The sequence below is a fragment of the Balaenoptera borealis genome, assembly GCF_965194805.1.
Source record: "Balaenoptera borealis genome assembly, chromosome: 14".
Classification (NCBI taxonomy): Eukaryota; Metazoa; Chordata; class Mammalia; order Artiodactyla; family Balaenopteridae; genus Balaenoptera; species Balaenoptera borealis.
Window position 1 is genome coordinate 39,829,885 of NC_138875.1, and position 21,890 is coordinate 39,851,774.

The 21,890-nt window shown below is 36.1% G+C and overlaps 1 protein-coding gene across 17 annotated transcripts in view; it reads right to left on the reverse strand.

The window, feature by feature from the left end:
• The window catches only part of KIAA1328, a 382,354-nt gene that overhangs the window by 237,217 nt on the left and 123,247 nt on the right, over positions 1-21,890 (reverse strand). For 9 of the 17 annotated variants that reach the window (XM_082354295.1, XM_082354286.1, XM_082354294.1 and 6 more), the window contains one exon: positions 12,981-13,108. In XM_082354295.1, coding sequence (XP_082210421.1) covers positions 12,981-13,108 — 128 coding nt within the window. Of the gene's footprint in view, positions 1-12,678; positions 12,795-12,980; positions 13,109-14,329; positions 17,302-21,890 lie in introns of those variants that run through there. The other 8 variants (XM_082354302.1, XM_082354296.1, XM_082354292.1 and 5 more) reach the window with 5 other exon arrangements.

A 21,890-nucleotide genomic window follows, 5' to 3' on the forward strand; every position in this document is an offset into this window, starting at 1 on the left:
GGACAGATCATCCAAAATGAAAATAAATAAGGAAACAGAAGCTTTAAATGACACAATACACCAGGTAGAGAAGGAAAAGCAAAAAAAACCCAAAGTGAGCAGAAGGAAAGAAATCATAAAGATCAGATCAGAAATAAATGAAATAGAAACAAAGAAAATAATAGCAAAGATTAATAAAACTAAAAGCTGGTTCCTTGAGAAGATAAACAAAATTGATAAACCTTTAGCCAGAGTCATCAAGAAAAAGTGAGAGAGGACTCCAGTAAAATGAGAAATGAAAAAGGAGAAGCTACAACAGACACTGCAGAAATACAAAGCATCCTAAGAGACTACTACAAGCAACTCTATGCCAATAAAATGGACAACCTGGAAGTAATGGACAAATTCTTAGAAAGGTATAACCTTCCAAGACCGACCAAGGAAGAAATAGAAAATATGAACAGACCAGTCACAAGTAATGATTGAAACTGTGATTAAAAATCTTCCAACAAACAAAAGTCCAGGACCAGATAGCTTCACAGGTGAATTCTATCACACATTTAGAGAAGAGCTAACACCCATCTTTCTCAAACTCTTCCAAAAAATTGTGGAGGAAGTAACACTCCCAAACTCATTCTATGAGGCCACCATCACCCTGATACCAAAACTAGACAAAGATACTACAAAAAAAGAAAACTACAGACCAATATCACTGATGAATATAGATGCAAAAATCCTCAAAAAAATACTAGCAAACAGAATCCAACAACACATTAAAAGGATCATACACCATGATCAAGTTGGATTTATCCCAGAGATGCAAGGATTCTTCAATATATGCAAATCAATCAATGTGACACACCATATTAAACTGAAGAATAAAAACCATATGATCATCTCAACAGATGCAGAAAAAACTTTTGACAAAATTCAAGACCGATTTATGATAAAAACCCTCTAGTAAGTGGGCATAGAGGGAACCTACTTCAACATAATAAAGGCCATATATGACAAATCCACAGCAAACATCATTTGCAATGGTGAAAAACTGAAACCATTTCCTCTAAGATCAGGAACAAGACAAGGATGTCCACTCTCACTGTTATTATTCAACATAGTTTTGGAAGTCCTAGCCACAGCAATCAGAGAAGAAAAAGAAATAAAAGAAATACAAATTGGAAAAGAAGAAGTAAAACTGTCACTGTTTGCAGATGACATGATACTATATATAGAGAATCCTAAAGATGCCACCAGAAAACTACTAGAGCTAATCAATGAATCTGGTAAAGGTGCAGGATACAAAATTAACGCACAGAAATCTCTTGCATTCCTGTACACTGATGAAAAATCTGAAAGAGAAATTAAGGAAACACTCCCATTTACCACTGCAACAAAAAGAATAAAATACCTAGGAATAAACCTACCTAGGGAGACAAAAGACCTGTATGCAGATAACTATAAGACACTGATGAAAGAAATTAAAGATGATACCAACAGATGGAGAGATATACCATGTTCCTGGATTGGAAGAATCAATATTGTGACAATGACTATACTACCCAAAGCAATCTACAGATTCAATGCAATCCCTATCAAATTACCAATGGCATTTTTTACAAAACTAGAACAAAAAGTCTTAAAATTTGCATGGAGACACAAAAGACCCCGAATAGCCAAAGCAGTCTTGAGGGAAAAAAACGTAGCTGGAGGAATCAGACTCCCTGACCTCAGAGTATACTACAGAGCTACAGTAATCAAGACAGTATGGTAGTGGCACAAAAACAGAAATACAGATCAATGGAACAGGATAGAAAGCCCAGAGATAAACTCACACACCTATGGTCAACTAATCTATGACAAAGGAGGCAAGGATATACAATGGAGAAAAGACAGTCTCTTCATAAAGTGGTGCTGGGACAACTGGACAGCTACATGTAAAAGAATGAAATTAGAACGCTCCCTAACACCATACAGAAAAATAAACTCAAAATGGACTAGAGACCTAAATGTAAGACCGTGCACTATAAAACTCTTAGAGGAAAACATAGGAAGAACACTCTTTGACATAAATCGCAGCAAGATATTTTTTGATCCACCTCCTAGAGCAATGGAAATAAAAACAAAAATAAACAAATGGGACCTAATGAAACTTAAAAGCTTTTGTACAGCACAGGAAACCCTAAAGATGAAAAGAGAACCCTCAGAATGGGCGAAAATATTTGCAAATGAATCATCAGACAAAGGATTAATCTCTAAAATATATTAACAGCTCATGCAGCTCAATATTAAAAAAACAAACAACCCAGTCAAAAAATGGGCAGAAGACCTAAATAGACATTTCTCCAAAGAAGACATACAGATGGCCAAGAAGCACATGAAAAGCTCCTCAACATCACTAATTATTAGAGAAATGCAAATCAAAACTACAATGAGGTATCACCTCACACCAGTTAGAATGGGCATCATCAGAAAATCTACAAACAACAAATGCTGGAGAGGATGTGGAGAAAAGGGAACCCTCTTGCACTGTTGGTGGGAATGTAAATTGATACAGCCACTATGGAGAACAATATGGAGGTTCCTTAAAAAACTAAAAATAGAATTACCATATGTTCCAGCAATCCCACTACTGGACATATACCCAGAGAAAACCATAATTGAAAAAGACACATGCACCCCAATGTTCATTGCAGCACTTTTCAATAGCTAGGTCATGGAAGCAAACTAAATGCCCATCGACAGACGAATGGATTAAGAAGATGTGGTACATATATAAAATGGAATACTACTCAGCCAGAAAAAGGAACGAAACTGGGTCTTTTGTAGAGACGTGGATGAATCTAGAGGTTGCCATACAGAGTGAAGTAAGTCAGAAAGAGAAAAACAAATATCGTATATTAACACATATATGTGGAACCTAGAAAAATGGTACAGATGAACTGGTTTGCAGGGCAGAAATTGAGACACAGATGCAGAGAACAAACATATGGACACCAAGGGGGGAAAGCAGTGGAGGTGGTGGTGGTGGGATGAATTGGGAGATTGGGATTGACATGTATACACTGATGTGTATAAAATGGATGACTAATAAGAAAATAAATAAACATTAAAAAATGGCATTAAATAAGTAAAACTAAATTGCCTAAAATACAGATATTAGATGGTTAGTTCTACTCACTGTCTAGTTAATTAACTTGTGGCACTCCAACCAACTGCTGGAAGAATATAGTTTGTTTAGAATAGAAAACAAATTTTGGTAGCAAACAACTTTATAGTAACTTAAACCCTGTACTTTATTTTCATTGTATTTTTAAAATTAACAGACTTTTTTTTTTTTAATTATTAGCATCTTTAATTATTATTTATTTATTTATTTATTTTTTTGGCTGTGTTGGGTCTTCATTTCTGTGCGGGGGCTTCCTCTAGTTGTGGCAAGCGGGGGCCACTCTTCATCGCGGTGCGCAGGCCTCTCACTATCGTGGCCTCTCTTGTTGCGGAGCATAGGCTCCAGACGCGCAGGCTCAGTAGCTGTGGCTCATGGGCCTAGTTGGTCCGCGGCATGTGGGATCTTCCCAGACCAGGGCTCGAACCCGTGTCCCCTGCATTAGCAGGCAGATTCTCAACCACTGCGCCACCAGGGAAGCCCTAACAGACTTTTTAAGAGCAGTTTTAGATTTAAAAATTGAGCAGATAGTTCCCATATATTCCCTCTCTCCCCCTCCTGGTTTCCCTGATTTTTAACATCCTCCATTAGCATAGTGCATTTGTTACAACTAATTAACCAGTATTGATGCGTTATTATTAGTCCATAAAAACCATAGTTTAATTAGGGTTCACTCTTTATGTCTTTGTGTTATACAGTTGTATGGATTTTGACAAATGTTCTAGCTATTCATCCCTCATTCCCTCTCCTTGACTGCAGGCAACTACGGATCATTTTACTGTCTGTATAGTTTTGCCTTTACCCTACACTTTGGGTTGTGATCTCCTACAGTAATACAGCTTACTCTTTCCAGACCAGATAATATGCAATGAGTCAGAGCCAGTAAATGTGACTAAGTATTCATGCTTCTCATGTTCCCTATTAGAGTTATTCTCATGTTCTTTATTAGAGTTATCCTCATTTACATTTCAGCTAATTCTTCTGCATTTTGATAAAGCATTACCTTCTTTGGTCAGTCTCTCTCTCTCGGAGAGAGAGCCTTAACTATTTTCTTACAATAAATAGTTTAAATTGTCACATTTTAAGTTTACTTTCTGGGTAAAGGACATTACAGTAGCAGACAAACCACCATTCTATGCACTGAGCTTAAGAATGTATTTGATCGGTGGTGGAGGGAGACACAGAACTGCCTTTCTAACTGTTTGCTTAGCCCAATCCTCACAGTTCACAGTGACACAGAAATTCAATATGCATAATCATCTTAGGATTCAAAATTCATATGGCACAGTATGCTATATACAGACAACAGAACCTTGCCTGCACCCAAGACCTTCATTATCATTATGATTCATACCACTGGACCACATTTTAAATAAATCTATGTCAAAATGAATCCTACAAACACTTTTAATATTAATTCCTATTAAACTGAGAATCTTTGCAACATAACTGATATAATACCAGATTTATTAGGTTCACCCATCTGTCAAGGGTAGCATTTCCTTGGCTATTAAAAGTATATATTTTATTGACTAGGATTGTTTATTGACTTAAGGGTACAGCTGTTAAAGTGATCTGGCAATCGAGCCTACAAGCACACTGAATTTATCAGCAAGATACCCAGACATTTGGAAATGGTCTTAATATTACAACTCCAAAAAAGCAAAGCTTCAGGCACTATTCTAGGATCTCTTGAAATTTGTAGTTACTTGAATACCAGAACATTCACTGGTCTTTTTTTCTTATTAAGGATTTCATGTACCATAAAAGTAATACTCTATTCTTTTTTTTTTTTTTTTGTAGTTAAATAAGTTGGATTTATTATTTGCTGCAGCGAGGGGAAACACACACCTTGGGGAAACATGGATGTGTTAGGAAGATCCTACTATATAGGATTTGGGCTTTGGTTGAGTAATCTGAGGGAAGCAGGTGGGAGTTTGCTCTAGATTGGATGCTGTCAGAAAACAGGGATGATTCTATGAGTGGATATCTCAATAAGTTTTATCTTTAGGGAGGGGAGACTCACAAGAGGATAAGCTATAATTGGTAGAGAAATAGCAGCCACTCATTTTGGCCAAGAGAGGGGATGTTTGGTAACTTGTGGGCTGCACAGTGACCTTGGTTTTGTCTGTATTTAGATATAATTATGAAGTGGCCTTGTTTTGTCTTATTTTATCATGGTCTCAGAGTAACCTTGCATGAGGTTAGTATTCTGTGAGATTGTTTCTGTTCAGTAGGGGAATAACATGGCCCACAGTGAGTGCTAGGCCAGTTTTCAAGTGTCAGGTACCGCCCCCTCCTCTTTTTTTCCTTTCTCCCAAGTTCAAGGTGATGCTGATACTACTGGTCCAGAGACCACCAGCCTTTGAGAACCACTCTCTGAGAGGGTAAAGAGACCTGAGACCTATGTTTGGAACAGGTACATAATAAAGTAATACTCTATTCTTCTTAATTAAAGGCAGTACTTCCGGTTACTATTAATTACATAAGACTAAATGAAATACTGTGATCAATGTTCAAGTTCAGGTGGTCACTGTAAAATGCATAAAAAACACTGTACCTAAAGAAGAACAAAAACTGGTACTGAGAAAAGTCAATATATGAAGTTAGGCTTCAAAAAAGGTGTCTTCAAGGTTGGAATAATGTTGAAGTTAATTTTTGTGCATGGTGCAAAGGGTCTAAATTTATCTTTTCTGCATGTGTCCAACTGTCCTATCAATGCTTGTTGAAAAGATTATTTTTTCCGCATTGAATTGCATTAGCACCTTTGTTGATGATCAGTTGACCATAATTGCTAGAGTTTATTTCTGAATTCACAATTCTGTTCCACTGATCTAAATGTCCATCATTATGGCAGTACTATATTCTTGGAAACTGTATGTATTAGTTTTCTATTTCTGTATAACAAATTACCACAAACACAGCAATTTACAATAACGCAAATTTATCACCTCACAGTTCTGTAGGTCAGAAGTTCAGGCAGGCTTGGCTAGGTTCTCTGCTTAGTTTCTCACAAGACTGAAATCAAGCTATCAGCTAGGCCAGGCTCTAATTGGAAATACCTGAGGAAGAACCTGCTTCCAAGCTCAGGTTGGTGACAGAATATAGTTCCTTGTGGTGGCAAGACTTAAATCACTCTTTTCTTGCTACTGGTCAGAGACAGCTCTCAGCTCCTAACCCCTTCCATCTTCAAAGCCTGCAATCGTATGTTGAATACCATTCTTATGCTTTAAATCTCTCTGACTTTCTCTTTTGCTCCCAGCTGGGGAAAACTCTCTGCTTTTATCATGTAATTAGGTTAGGCCCACCTAAATAATCCCCTTTTTATTATATAACATAACATATCATGGGAGTAAAACCATTTCGGCAGGGGTCAAAAGTCATGCAAGTCAGGTTAAAACTCTATCTACTATACTGTACCTTTAGAGTAAACATTAAAATTAGAAAGAGTGATCTTATACTTTACTGTTCTTTCTCAAATTTTATTGGCTATTAGTATTACTTTGCATTTCCATATAAACTTTAGGATCATCTTAGCAATTTCTGTAAAAATGAAATTATCAAAATTTGCTGGCATCTGATGGAGATTGCAACAAACCTATAGACTAATTTGGGGAAAACTGCCATTTTAATAACATTGAGTCTTGCAGTCCATGAACATGGAATAATATCTTAGATCTTTATTTCTCTCAGCAATGTTTTGTTATTTTCAGTGTTTTTATTGCACTGCTTTTATTAAATATATCCATTTTTGAATTGTTCATTGGAAGTAAATAGAAATAACATTGACTTGCATACTGATCTTGTATCCTGCAAACTTGCTGAACTTATTTATTAGTTCTATCATGTTTTTGTGTGTGCGTGTGTTTGTGGATTTCTTAAGATTTTCTGCATATAGGACCATGCTGTCAATGAATGAAGACAGTCTTATTCCAGTAATATAGAGAAAATTTTCTCCAACAGTTCTGCCTTCCATCCTCCTCCCTTTGTGCAAGTACACATACACACACACATACAACGTCTTTATATCTTATAAGCTCAACAATACAGTTTTATAATTATTGTTTTATTCAGGTGTCTTTCAAGTTTTCTATTTAAGAAAAGAGAGATATGTAATTACTTTTACCAGTGCTCTATTTCTTTATGTGAATTTGAGTTACTGGCTTATGTCATTTTCTTTCATCTGAGCAGACTTCTATTAGTATTTATTGTAAGGCAGGTAAGCTAGCAATGAATTCTCTCAGTCTTTATTTATTTAGGAATGTCTTTATGTCACTTTCATTTTTGAAGGATAGTTTTATTTGATTGCCAGTTTTTTTTTTCCTTCAGCTCTTTGAATATGCCATCCCACTGTCTCTTTCCTCCACTGTTTCTGATGAGAAGTCAGCTGTTAATCATATCTTTGTTCTATGCACAAATCTTTTATTCCGCAAGGAGTTTAGTAGTACATTTGAGTCAGACATATAATGGATATCCAAAGAGCATAACATTTTTGATTTGGCTTCTTTGTCAGAAGTGTGGTGACACTTCTGGACTACCAAGCAAATCTGGGCTTCTTATAACAGACTCAAAGATAGCTTAGTATAGATAGAATTAAAATAAATATTACACATTAAATACACATTAAAATGCATAAGTAAGTTAGATAGAAATAAAATGGTAAGGAGCTCTATTACCACATGCCTATAGGAGGCAGTTAAAAAATGTTTAACCAAAAGAATACATGAAAATAATCACAGAATAGGAAATAGTCCCAAGACACTCTGGCCCTAAGTACTACAAAAACTCTTTTAACAAACTATAGAGACAATAGTAATGGAAACCACCCAGAAACAATTAAACATGCACTCAGCAATGATTTACCTATTATAGTTCAGATTCTGTCCAGTCCATGACCTAGACCTAAATAAAGAAACACAGAACAAGTAATCATAGGAAAAATGGAAAAGTTTCTATAAAAGGCCTTTTACCAGATGAGAAAAGCATGGACTCATTAATATCCATTGCCCATGGCTGAAAAGTAATGATGATTTTATCCATTTTATAGAAAAGGGGGAAATCTCAAGATGAACCCAAAGCTACCTTTTAACATCTACTTGGCAAAAAAATGGAAGAGTTAAGAAAAACATTAAGGCAATCTTGCATAGAGACATTTTCAAACTGCAGCAGGAAAAGCTACTCAAAGTGCTGTCTAGGCTTTCTCTTAATATAAAGAATACTGTGGAAATACCATACCTCTCCTGAAATGATACAGCCTATCAAATGAGATTAAAATAGAAGTTATAAGCATCAGAGTTTAAGGTGACATTATTTAAGTTCAGATTCACACACACACAAAATAATAACACTCAACTGTGACAAGAAGAGCTATCTTCTAAAATGTACTCTGGTTAAAACTATGGTTACTAGATCCTCCCATTTCCAAGAACAAGGTTATACTGTGGGTAAGTACTGTTTCTTAAGATAAAGAAATGGAGTAACAGACACACATCAGTGAGGTATCTCAGTCTAAATAGAACAAGTGAAAAATCTTTCTAGATTCCACAATGAAGAACTTGTAATGCTGAACAAATTACAAGATGAATGGAGAATGCATTCATCTTTGAGGCAAAGCAAGAAAGAGGATGGGGGGAGAAGCAAGGAAAAAATTCGCCCTGTAAATGGAGCAACTTCTTTTCAACCAAATGGCAGAAGTAAAAAGAAAATCATAAGCTAGGGCATTCTTCTGAAGAACTGCAAATTTAATAAAACTATACACAAAAGCTATAATGAGCAATTTGAGCCACATGGCAACCAACACAAAGAAGAAACAAAAGAAGTCTCTTAAAGTCAAATGAATGCCTCATGAAAAATGAACTGCTGTATCTATATCACAAAATCTGAAGGTGAGTTTAAAAAAACCTTATTTTGTTTTTTTTTTGCTGTTTATTTATTTATTTCTTTTAACATCTTTATTGGAGTATAATTGCTTTACAATGGTGTGTTAGTTTCTGCTTTATAACAAAGTGAATCAGTTATACATATACATATGTTCCCATATCTCTTCCCTCTTGCATCTCCCTCCCTCCCACCCTCCCTATCCCACCCCTCTAGGTGGTCACAAAGCACCGAGCTGATCTCCCTGTGCTATGTGGCTGCTTCCCACTAGCTATCTATTTTACGTTTGGTAGTGTATATATGTCCATGCCACTCTCTCTCTCTTTGTCACAGCTTACCCTTCCCCCTCCCCATATCCTCAAGTCCATTCTCTAGTAGGTCTGTGTCTTTATTACCTTCTTGCCCCTAGGTTCTTCATGGACTTTTTTTTTTTCTTCTTCTTAGATTCCATATATATGTGTTAGCATACTGCATTTGTTTTTCTCTTTCTGACTTACTTCACTCTGTATGACAGACTCTAGGTCCAGCCACCTCACTACAAATAACTCAATTTCGTTTCTTTTTATGGCTGAGTAATATTCCATTGTATATACGTGCCACATCTTCTTTATCCATTCATCTGTTGATGGACACTTAGGTTGCTTCCATGTCCTGGCTATTGTAAATAGAGCTGCAATGAACATTTTGGTACATGACTCTTTTTGAATTATGGTTTTCTCAGGGTATATGCCCAGTAGTGGGATTGCTGGGTCAAATGGTAGTTCTATTTTTAGTTTTTTAAGGAACCTCCATACTGTTCTCCATAGTGGCTGTATCCATTTACATTCCCACCAACAGTGCACGAGGGTTCCCATTTCTCCACACCCTCTCCAGCATTTATCGTTTCCAGATTTTTTGATGATGGCCATTCTGACCGGTGTATATCTCAGTGTAGTTTTGATTTGCATTTCTCGAATGATTAATGATGTTGAACGTTCTTTCATGTGTTTGTTGGCAATCTGTATATCTTCTTTGGAGAAATGTCTGTTTAGGTCTTCTGCCCATTTTTGGATTGGGTTGTTTGTTTTTTTGATATTGAGCTGCATGAGCTGCTTGTAAATTTTGGAGATTAATCCTTTGTCAGTTGCTTCATTTGCAAATATTTTCTCCCATTGTGAGGGTTGTCTTTTGGTCTTGTTTATGGTTTCCTTTGCTGTGCAAAAGCTTTTAAGTTTCATTAGGTCCCATTTGTTTATTTTTGTTTTTATTTCCATTTCTCTAGGAGGTGGGTCAAAAAGGATCTTGCTGTGATTTATGTCATAGAGTGTTCTGCCTATGAAAAAACCTTATTTTGAGAACAAATAAAATTTTATGTTTACCTGACATTATGGCTACTCACAGGAAAATCAAATAGTTTCCCACCATCTCTAGTGCATTTGTGCTCTGGCATTCAAAAAACTGGATTTCAGGTTAAGATCCAAAAGAGGGTTGGTCATAGAAACAAGGGCTTGCAAAGCAAATTTTCAATATTTTTTAGCTATCTCAAGATTTTCTTGTCTTTCTCTCTTCAAGAAAATATGGAGTCAGACTGTTTAGGTTCATATCTTGATTTCCTAACTTGCTACCTGGATGACAAGGCAAGTCTCTTGTTCTGCCTGGGATTCCTCCTCTGTAAAATGGGGATAATAACTTCATTGGGCTACTGAGGGACTAAACGATTTAGTGTGTGTTAAGAGCTTAGAACAGTACCTGGCGCACACAGTATTTACCATATTAAATTTTGTTAAATAAAAATTAAAACTTTATTAGGCCAACCTGTGTTAGGCTCTGAGTATAAAAAAACCAACAGGATGCTGTTTTTAAAAAAGCTTGGTGAGAGAGATGGATGAATAAACAATGATTACAAAAGAACAAGAACAGTGCTATGATACAGATGAGTAGTCTATTTGTGAGCACATAAAGAGGACCTCTAACTTTACCACATCCTCATTCAGAGTGTTCACAATGATGCCCTTCCTGACAGGAAGTAGACTTGTCCACCAAATTCACCCAATTCCCGTAAGGGTGAGTGAGAAGGTGCTTACCTTTGCTTAGCTAAGAGAAGCCTGTCACAAAGAACAAATCAGATAACAAAGGAAACAGGTGACAGTCTTCACTTGGTATTCAAAAAGAAACTTATTTTCCCTCTCTCGGTTCAAATAACAGAGTCTACAAGTGGTCTCAATTTCATTTTCATTGTATATAGGACATAATCTGAAGTCTGATCACCGGGCACTTCCTGAAAACATGGTTTTAAAATTTTCTCATGATTAAGTCAAAATGAAAATTCAAAAGTATCTCCTTTTGAGAGTATACTTTCTCCATACCCTTGACCAGCAGTTTCTTCCTAGTATTTGTAATTTTTTTGGTTTTGCTCCTCAAGGTTGAGGTTAAGAGAGGCAGTGTTAACTATGATTGGTCTCTAGGGAAACCTCCAAGAATCACTCTTTTAAACATAAAACACTACCCTTTAAGAAAGTTTTATTTTCCCCTCATTTCAGCAGTAGATAGAAAAAGGGCTAGGCCTCCTTATCTAGATGTCTTTAGAACTCCCTAATGACTATTTCTTGACTCTCAGTCTATATCCTTAACTACTGGCAATTGAAAAGTCCCTCAGCCTCTCCTCCACTACCCTTGGCCAACGTTTTTGTGCCCTTTAACACCTGTCATAGAGAAAGAGGGAGTGGAAACGCAAAGACAAAAGTCAGAAATCTGATCTTCATGCTATAATTTTCTCTAGCCCACCCATGAGAGCATTAGGCAAGTGCCACCTTAAAAACTGCCTGCCCTTTTTCAAAGTGACAAAACAAATCCAGATAAAAAGATTAGCTTCCACCTTCCTCTGCCTCATTTTATAGCCTAGGTTTTCAGAAAACAGAACAAAAGAAAATATTTCAAGTTAGAATACAAATAAACCATTCATACTTTGGTTCTTTCTTATAAATACTGTGACTTCAAAAAAAAAAAAAGGAGGGTATGTTAAAAGTCTAAGCTATGCCACATTCCAGCAAAATTATTATTCTTTCTTTCTTTTCTTTTTACTTTTCCATATGTCCAAACTTGAGGTTTAAAACTGGAGTTTTCTTAGCCAAAACTCTTAACCCATCTGAGACAGGTGTCTCTAGGTTGAACAGAACAGTGTTCTTTAGAAGGGTTACAGAAAACCATTCAAGACCTGTTACTATTCAAAGGGAGAGGATAACCCTTTAGTTAGTACATTATCCATGTTTTAATAATAATATGAATGACTTTGACACTATATAGTTTTTTCTACAACGTTTTAATACAAAAGCTATCCTCATCCATTTAAATTCATTTGGATATGAAAAAGACAACCAATGTCACTTGCTAGAGGGCAAGAAGTAAGTCTTCAGAACTTGTTTCACATCACAACTGGCAGGGTTCTGAACTTTCATTTAACTATATAATATATACTATTTGATGATATGTATATAAATGTTAATATGCAAACACTCTCATATATACTTATGTGATTAATACATATATACAAACACAGAATCACGCTAAATGTTCCAGTTTTCTCCAATTAAAGCTTTTACAAGTTGCCAAGACACTTTCATTACTCTAAAACTCTAAACATGAGTTACAAGAGGCTTATGAGTAAAAAAAAAAGAGCCCACCTGATCTTCATTAAGTAACAGAGCAGTGGGTTTTCTTTATCACTCCTGCTGTGCTTTCATACAACCAGAAGCTTCCCTCCTGACCCACAGCCTGCTTCAAGTAATCATTCCTGACCTCTGGGCCCCAGGAACAGAAGAGGAAAGGGAAACAGGGAAGTAAATGAAACCAACTCAATCAGATGCTGTAACTGTAGGTCTAAAGACAATGTTGAATACAGTGAGACAAAGTAAAAGGCAAATGACTCTTCTGACATCTTGCTGATCCATTAAAGACAAGAAAAGGTAAGAAAAAAGATGCTTACCTGTTGTTCCTGAATTTTAGCAGCACCAAGTTCTGAGAGAGACACAGTGAGCTTCTCCTGCTGTTCTGATAGATATTTCTGATAGAGGCTTAGAAGTTCTTGGCATTCTTTATACTGTAGCTGAAGAGGTGAGATTGCAAATTAAGGGAAAAAGCTAATAAATGGATTTAAACTGCATACATCTGTATTGTTTTTCAGATTTCAACAAACAAAATAGAGACAGAAATGTAACCATACTTGGTGAGAGTGCAGGTAAGCTGTAGTCTTCAGATGAACACAGCATATGTATCCCCCTCAAATCATGAAACAATAATTCACAGGGAGTAACAATGTTTATCCCATTAAAATTTTTCTTTCTCAAGTCTTTAAATTTGATAAAAACAAACACATGCAAAAGAATGAAGGTGGACCCCCATCTCACACCATATATAAAACTAACTGAAAATGGATCACTGACCTAAATGTAATAGCTAAAACTATAAACTTTATAAAAGCAAATCTTTGTGACCTTGGATTAGGCAATGGTCACCTAGAAGCACAGCAATGAAGAATAAATAAATAAATAAATTGGATTTCAAATTTTAAAACTTTGTGCTTCAAAGGACACTATTAAGAAATTGAAAAGATAACCTCCAGAATGAGAGAAAATATTTGCAAATCATACAAATGATAAAGGTCTGGTATCCATATATATGTAAAGATGTTATATGACTCAACAATAAAAAACGATTATCTAATTAAAAATGGGCAAAGGACTTTAATAGACATTTCCCAAAAGAAAATATACAAATGGCTAAGCAGCACAAGAAAGATGCTTTACATCGTTAGCCATTAGCTACTAGGAAATGCAAATCAAAATCACAATGAGATACCACTTTGCCTTTACTAGGATGGCTATAATCAAAAAGACTGACAATAACAAGCACTGGCAAGAATACGGTGAAATTAGAACCCTCCCACATAGCTGATGGGAATGTAAAATGCTGCTGCTTTGGAAAATAATTTAGCAGTGCCTCAAAAAGTTAGACACAGAGTTACCATATGACCCACAATTCTACTCCAATTCCCCAAGAGAATTGAAAATATAGGTTCACATTAAAAACTTATGCATGCATATTCAGAGCAGCATTATCCATAACAGTGAAAAAGTGAAAACAATCCAAATGTCTATCAAGTGACAAATGGATAAACAAAATGTGGTATACCTATAAAATGGAATATTATTCAGCCATAAAAAGAAACAAAGTATCACTATATTCTACTATATGAGTGAAACTTGAATATATTATATGCTAAAGAAGCCAGACACAAAAGGCTACAAATTCTGTGTATGTTGTTGTTTAAAATACCTCTTCCAATGAGCCAGGGAAAAGAATACTTAGTTCTAAGTATACCAGATCACAAGTAAGAGTTATATTCATCCATGTTCACTTTCTGTCCTCTTCTCCAATTTTCCAAAGTACCCATTATGTGAGAAAAGCTAAATGGGGAAAAAAAAAGAAATGTCCAGAATAGGCAAATCCATATAGACAGAAAGTATATTAGTGGTTGCCAAAAGACGGAGGAGGGAAATAGGGTACAATTGCTGATGGGTATGAGTTTTATGGGGGAGGCAATGAACATGATCTGGAATTGGAAGGTTGTCTTTGCACACCTTTGGGAATATACTCAAAATCACTGAATTCTATACTTTCAAAGGGTGATTTTTATTGTATGTGAATTATATCCCAATAAAGCTGTTACTAAAAAATTCAGGGTGGAAGTGATGATACTGTTTTGGTCAAAGTAATTACTGCCTAATTTACATAGGAGGCTATAACTATATTAAACGCAACAGGATTCTGATTAGATTTTTGTCCTATTTGTTTGGTTTTGTATAATGTCAATATTTCATTAATAAAAGCATCATCAGGAAATTTTCTGCCCATATACCTCCCTACATGTTTTACAGTCTAGTATGAAGAACACAGCAACCTAACTTGGGGTACCCTCTCCCACAGCTCCTCAAACTTGCAAAGTGCTCAGGAAGAAGATACTGAACTGCACAGATCAGGTGTCTGGAAGACAGGGAGCTCTATCCAAGGGAGAGTTCTCTGTTCCTTATTTCTCACTGTGGTAATTTCTTCCCCAGGCCCATTCTTCTCTCAGATCATTTCTGAATCTCCCCAACACCTAATTATATATGCTGTTGGTATAAAAATTACTGTCCAATAAGATTATTCTGTATAAATACTCTTATAACAGGCCATCATGATTAAGGGTGGGAACAGTATTTCTTAAATGTCAAAAATGGTGACTGGCTTCAGTGTTCTTCTTAACATTTTCATAACCTAATCACTGCTTCTGGGCAGATTCCTATTCTAATAACTTGTGCCAATCTTGACTGAATAAATACCCAACTGCTTCATTATTCTCATTGTTAACCTTTAACAAAAACCAGAGACGGCTTGTAGAAGAGGAGCTGGTTCATAAGGAAAGGATAGGTTACTAAGCTAAACAATACATTACGTAGAAGAGCATGTTTAATACTCAGCATCTTAAAAACAACCCCAACAATACAATAAACAGTGGTCTAGATAAGCTAGTATGTTTTCAAGGCCAATCTATATCAGACCAGGTTGGTTTTACATTTCCATGCTTTTCCTCAGCAAGCTCAAAAAGACAGGAATGATTTGTGGCGGTCCCAAGAGCCTCTGCCAGCTATGATGTATATAAAAAGAATTTTTTATTCTAGCTGTTACCATAGGCAATAATGTTTGTAATAGGTGAACATATTATCTTGGACACAGAATATCAATTTTATTCTCGAAAAAGCCAGCACAATTATACAGTCTAAGAGTTAAATGTCAACATTTGAAGACAAATTATAGGCAAATTCATTTAAACACATGCTATGTGACAGAATATAAAAATAAGCAGTCCTATCTTTATCAATTTTTTATATCTGTATTGATTCACCAGATTTTGAAATGCCCTCCCCTTTCCTGTAAAATCCAAAATATATGTACACGCAAAACAGTAATTTTCCTTCCTCCTTAGCACAATGAGACTTCAACCCTCCATCTGGAGAGACAGATTTATGTTAGGAAAATGTAAGTAAAATGCCTTCTTAACTGATTTGGGGGAGGGAATACAGTGAGAAAGAAGACATATTTAACTCAAGCCTGGTCAACTGACAGAAAAGAATGCAACAGATGTAGGAAATTGAACCTAAGGGAAGGTGTGCACCAACCATGATGTGAACCTAGCATACTGCTGGTCTGCCCAACCACCATTCAAGAACTGAGAGAAACAGCAGTCATCACAGCCTCATCAGAGAAAGCAAGCTTCATAAGATAACAGAAATAAATATAAACTAATATTGAGCAACATCACATCAAAACCTAAACATATCAAATTAATTAGCTGAAATGGATGTTGGAAATGGTCATTTTGCAAAGCTTAAAGCCTTAACTCCAAAATGCATTATATAGAAAAATAAAACTAAAGATTGAAGCAGAATGAATAGGGAGATGAAAGAATAAAAACTGTGTGACAGAAAAATCAGGGGTGGAAGTAGAAGGACCAGAAGACAGAATATACTAGTAGCATGCTGCCCAAGTGATTGTCTTAAACTGGAAGAATTCCTCTGGTGGAGCAGAGACCACTCCCATCACCCCATCCCACCCCTGCCTCGGGTATCTAGGATACTTGAATCTGGTAGTTTACTACGTAAATCCTCATCTAATACAGAATGAAATGAAGAAAGGTTTCCATGAGAGGAGAAAAGGGAGAATAATCAATTTTTTTCAAACAACTCCTTTTTGGGAACCGATTCCTCAGAAAAATGGCTGATTCCCATTCTGGGGTAGGGAAAGTACAAAGTGAGCTTGAAACTCTTGTTATTTTAATGTAAGAAAGTGTTTAAAGACGAATAGATGAGGGCTTATCAAAAGGAATAGCAGCAACCCTGAAGGGGACTCAGCCAAATTTTGGACAATTTGAGCATCAAAAGGAATAACTCTAATTAATAGCAAATTAAATAAATAAAAATCTACCAGTTCATAGTGATACTTCAAAAGAAGGGAAGAGTGAAAGTGGAAAAAATTGAAGTTCTTCTTTATAGAAAAATGCTAATTACTTAGAAGGAATGGTCAAATTTTAAAAATCACCATTTTGCAATCCCCAATGTAATAACTAATTCAGGTGAGGATCACTAATTGATATTAAAACCAGTACATAAAAGGTTAATAAATAAGATATTCATAAGGTGTCAAGATTAGTTATTTATAGCAAAGAAGAAAATGTACCTTTAAATGGTAAAATCTGGTAGTCATCACCTAAACAAAGTAAATTAATGTAGGATTACTAATAGTGAAAAAACCAGACATTATGTACCTCTTAATGTCTGAGCCAGGCAACAATTACCTAAGAAATATTCTTGCCAAGAATGTTTTACCTGAATCAAACCAAATATGTAAATCTAACTCCCACTCCCACTGCACAGGAATTAAAAGAAATAAAGGAACAAATTATATTATACCACAAGGAAACAATTATACCACAAGGAAACAATCAGACAAATCCATAATGTGGGAGATTTTGCAAAGCACTTGACCTGAACTCTTCAAAAAAGTCAAGTCATGGGGGGAAAAAGTGGGTAGGCCTATTTTAGATTAAGAGAGCAAAGACACAACCGAATGTAAACCATGACACAACCAAATGTAAACCATAAACCATGAATCAGACTGAATCCTGGCTCAGGAAGAGAAATAGCTATAAAAGACATTCTTGGGACAACTAGGGGAGTTGGAATAGGGACTCAATACCAGTTGATATTATAGAATTACTGCTTATTGTCTTAGGTATCATAATGTGGCTTATAAAGAGAAATGTTCTTATTCTTATGAGATGAGTGTGAAGTACTTAGGGGTGACATATGACACCTGCCACTTTCAAGTAGTAAAAAAAATAAGCAAAATAAATTTTATATATGTAAATTTATTTAATTTATATTATAAATTTATATAAGTAAACATAAATATGTATATAGATTTGTATATATATACATATATATATGAGGAGGCAAAGCAGATAGAGCAAAATGTCAACAACTGTGGAATCTAGGTGGCAGGTATATGGTGGTTCATTGCACTATTCTGTCAACTTTTCTATATATTTGGAAACTGTCATAATAAAAAGTTGTAAAAAACCTTTTTTTGTTTTTGTTTGTGTTTTTTGTGTTTTCTTCTTTCTACTATTATTCAGTCACTTCTTGTCTTCCTACTCCCATCATAAGTTATCATGAAAGAAGCAGAAACCTAAACATCAGGTCAGACTCCTAAGAGCTCTACAACTCCATTTATCCGTGGTCATTAAGTCAAGTGACTAACCCTTAGTATGGTCTGATGATACACTAACTGGAACCTGTCATTTGAGCGAAGAATAGGCACATCCATGGCAGCAAAAGGCCATATAAAAAAGGCCCATTAAGGTTTCTTCCAGTTATTTAACAAAGGCAGTAATGTAGAATGAGTAAAAGTGCAGACTTAGGTGTCATCCAACACTCTTAGCTCAAATCTTAATTCTGGTACTTAGTAATGATATAACTTTGACAAGAAACTTCTCTGACACCCTCACCTGGGAATAATAATACCTACCTCACCTCACAGGGCAGCTATGAATATGAATGAGCTAATAAAAGAAAATAATTTAGCATAGGGCAGAGCACAAGCATACATTCAATAGACTTTTTACATCAAGGGAACAAGAGATAACAAGTGCTGGTGAGGATGTGGAGAAAAGGGAACCCTTGAAAACCATTGATGGGAATGTAAATTGGGGCAGCCACTATGAAAAACAATACAGAGGTTCCCCCAAAAATTAAAAATATGATCCAGCAATTCCACTTCTGGGTATATACCCGAAGGAAATGAAATCACTATCTTGAAGAGATATCTACACCCTCATGTTCATTGCAGCATTATTTACAACAGCCAAGACATGTAAACAACCTAAGTGTCTGTCAACAGATGAATGGATTAAAATGTTATACACACACACACACATATATGCACAAACACACACACACACACGTATATACAATGCAATATTATTCAGTCTTAAAAAAGAAGGAAGTCTTCCCATTTGTAACAACATGGATAAAAACTTGAGGGCATTATGCTAAGTGAAATAAATCAGACAGGGAAAGAAAAATACTGCATAATCTCACTTATATGTAGAATCTAAAGAAACTGAACTCATAGAAACGGAGAGGAGACTGGTGGTTGCCAATGGCTCAGGAGGGTGGGGGAAATGGGTGAGCATGGTCAAAGTATACAAATGTACAGTTTTAGAATGAATAAGCTCTACGGAATGTAATGTACAACATGGTGACTACAGTTAACAACACTGTATTGTATACTTGAAAGTTGCTAAGAAAGTACATCTTAAATGTTCTCAACACACACACACAGGTAACTATATGAGGTAATAGGTGTGTTAACTAATCTTATTGCGGTAATCATTTCACAATATATACATATTACATATTACACCTTAAACTTACATAATGTTATATGCCGAACACATCTAAATAAAGCTGAGATAAAAAAGACATCAAAGGGTTTAAAGATTTAAATAAATAAGGATAACATGTTCTGGGAGAGACATTTAAACAAAGGGTACAATGGATTTTTTTAAATGGGGGTAAGTGGTCACTTTGACAACATTGAGGGGAAGTCAGAAAATGCTTCAGAGAAGATGTGACCCTAGAAATGAATTCTGGAAGAGGAGTTTTCAGATGCACTGGGTAGGAAGGAAAGGGAGTACCCTTGGCTGAAAGGTCATCAGGAGCAAAGGCATGGAGAAATGAAACAGATTTGCACATTAAGGGAACTGCAAATAGGACAGTATGGATGGTCAACTGGTGGTGAGTAGGGAGAATGAGTGAAGAGGCTGCAGAGACAAACAGGGGCCAGATCTTGAATGTTACACTAAGTTGTTTGGATTTTATTTCTATATAACCCATTGATGTCTTACAACCAATTTGTATGCTGTAAAGATACCTTTTGTTGGAATGTGAAGGGTGGAGTGGAGAGCTTGAAGAGAGAATGAAAGCAACCAATTAGAAAATGGCTATAACAGTCTAATGCTAGAGATGAGAGGGGTCTGAATTGAAGTAATAATGGTAGGAATTAGGAGGTGACTGAGTTGAAGAGGGAAATTTAAGACAATGTCAAGTTATAAATTGGGTAGCAAGATGTATGACCAGTTGTATGATGCACAGTTCCATTTACCAAGACAGGGAATGCAGAACAAAAAAAAGGTATGGGGGAAGGGGTGCAGCTTTAGACACACTGAGTTGGAGATGCTTGGGGAGCATTTAATTGAGATGGCCAATTGGGACATTTGAATCCCTGGGCCTGGAATTCAAAGAAGAGGTCTCATTAGAAAGAGAGATTTGGGAGTTAATCACTTTGTAAGTGGTGGCTGAAGACATAAGAGTGTTGAACATTGTCTAGGAAAGTATTCAGTTTTGTTTGTTTGTTCATTCTTTCATTCATTCAACAAATAAGCACCGTTAGGCCAGGAATATTTGTCTGTTTTGTTTACCGCTGAATTCCTTAGCTTACATAATAGGAGCTCAATAAACACTAAATAATATTTACTGAGTACATTAACACCAGAGACTGTGCCAGGTGCTAGACATACAATGATGAACAAGACCAACACTGTCTCCTGCAGGGAGCTTACCATCCAGCAAGGAGGGTGGGTAATCAAGTGCATACTTAAGATAACAAATGATGAAAGCAATAGCAAGAACATTAATGTAGTTCTATGCAAGCACTTCCTAAGGGGACCCAGATGATGGAGCCAGGGAAAGCCTCTTGGAGAAAAAAATGTTCAAAATGAGAGAAAAGAGGGCCAATGTAACAACATGTAAAGGGCAGGCAGAGAGGAGGAATCAATAGAAAGATGTAGTCAACTGTGCCCAGTGCTGCAGAGGCCACGCCAGTTAAAGATGACATTGAGGAGGCTACAGTGACCCTTGCCAGAACACAAGTTTGTTCACCATTTCCCCCACTGTTTGGCTAGATCCTGTTTTCCCATCAGAGAGAAGCTCCTGGACAGAAAGAGCTGTTTTACTCAGGGTCCCTCGAGGTAAAGACAGCTGACCATGTGCCTCCCACTCTCACACGGTCCATTAGTCACGAGGCTCTCAGGGGATCTAGAACTCAAAGAGCTTCACTAGGGCAGGTCCTCCCCTTACTCTGAACACCTACATACTACTTAATATATACAGACAGCACATACTCAATATTCTGCTTCAAATGTTTTGCCTGCCCCCAGTCCTACACAATTCTTACTTATCCTTTCAAATTGAGCTTTATGTCACCTCTTCCTCCTAACTTTGACCTCCATGCAGAGTTAAGCATTTCATTATAGTAAATAGCATATAGCTAAAATTATTTGATTATATTACTATCACCTGAAGTGGCCTGTGAGTTCCTGAAATCATAGTTTATTAATCTTGATCTCTCTCTATCACAGCAGGCACTTTAAAAATGTTAGAGAAATGAATAAAGGAATAAAAGTAAAGGAGCGCCCACTGAATTTCATGTGAGGTTTGGATTTGGAATCAAAGCAACCCAAAGATAGGCTATGTGGTCTTTAGCCAAGAAGACACCTAAAAATACCAATGCATTAAAAATTTTAAATTGTTCTAACCTCACAGATTTTCCTCTCTTGAAGCAAATAAAGTTTCTGATCATGTTATATTTCTTACTGCACAATCATTTCCTTTTTTCCCTTTTCAAAAAAAGAACACATTTTCTGAGACAAACACTCAGGTCCAAATTATATATCTAGTTTGGCACTCAATGACAATATGTGCAATTGAAAACAGATTATTGGTAAAAGAAAAACTGA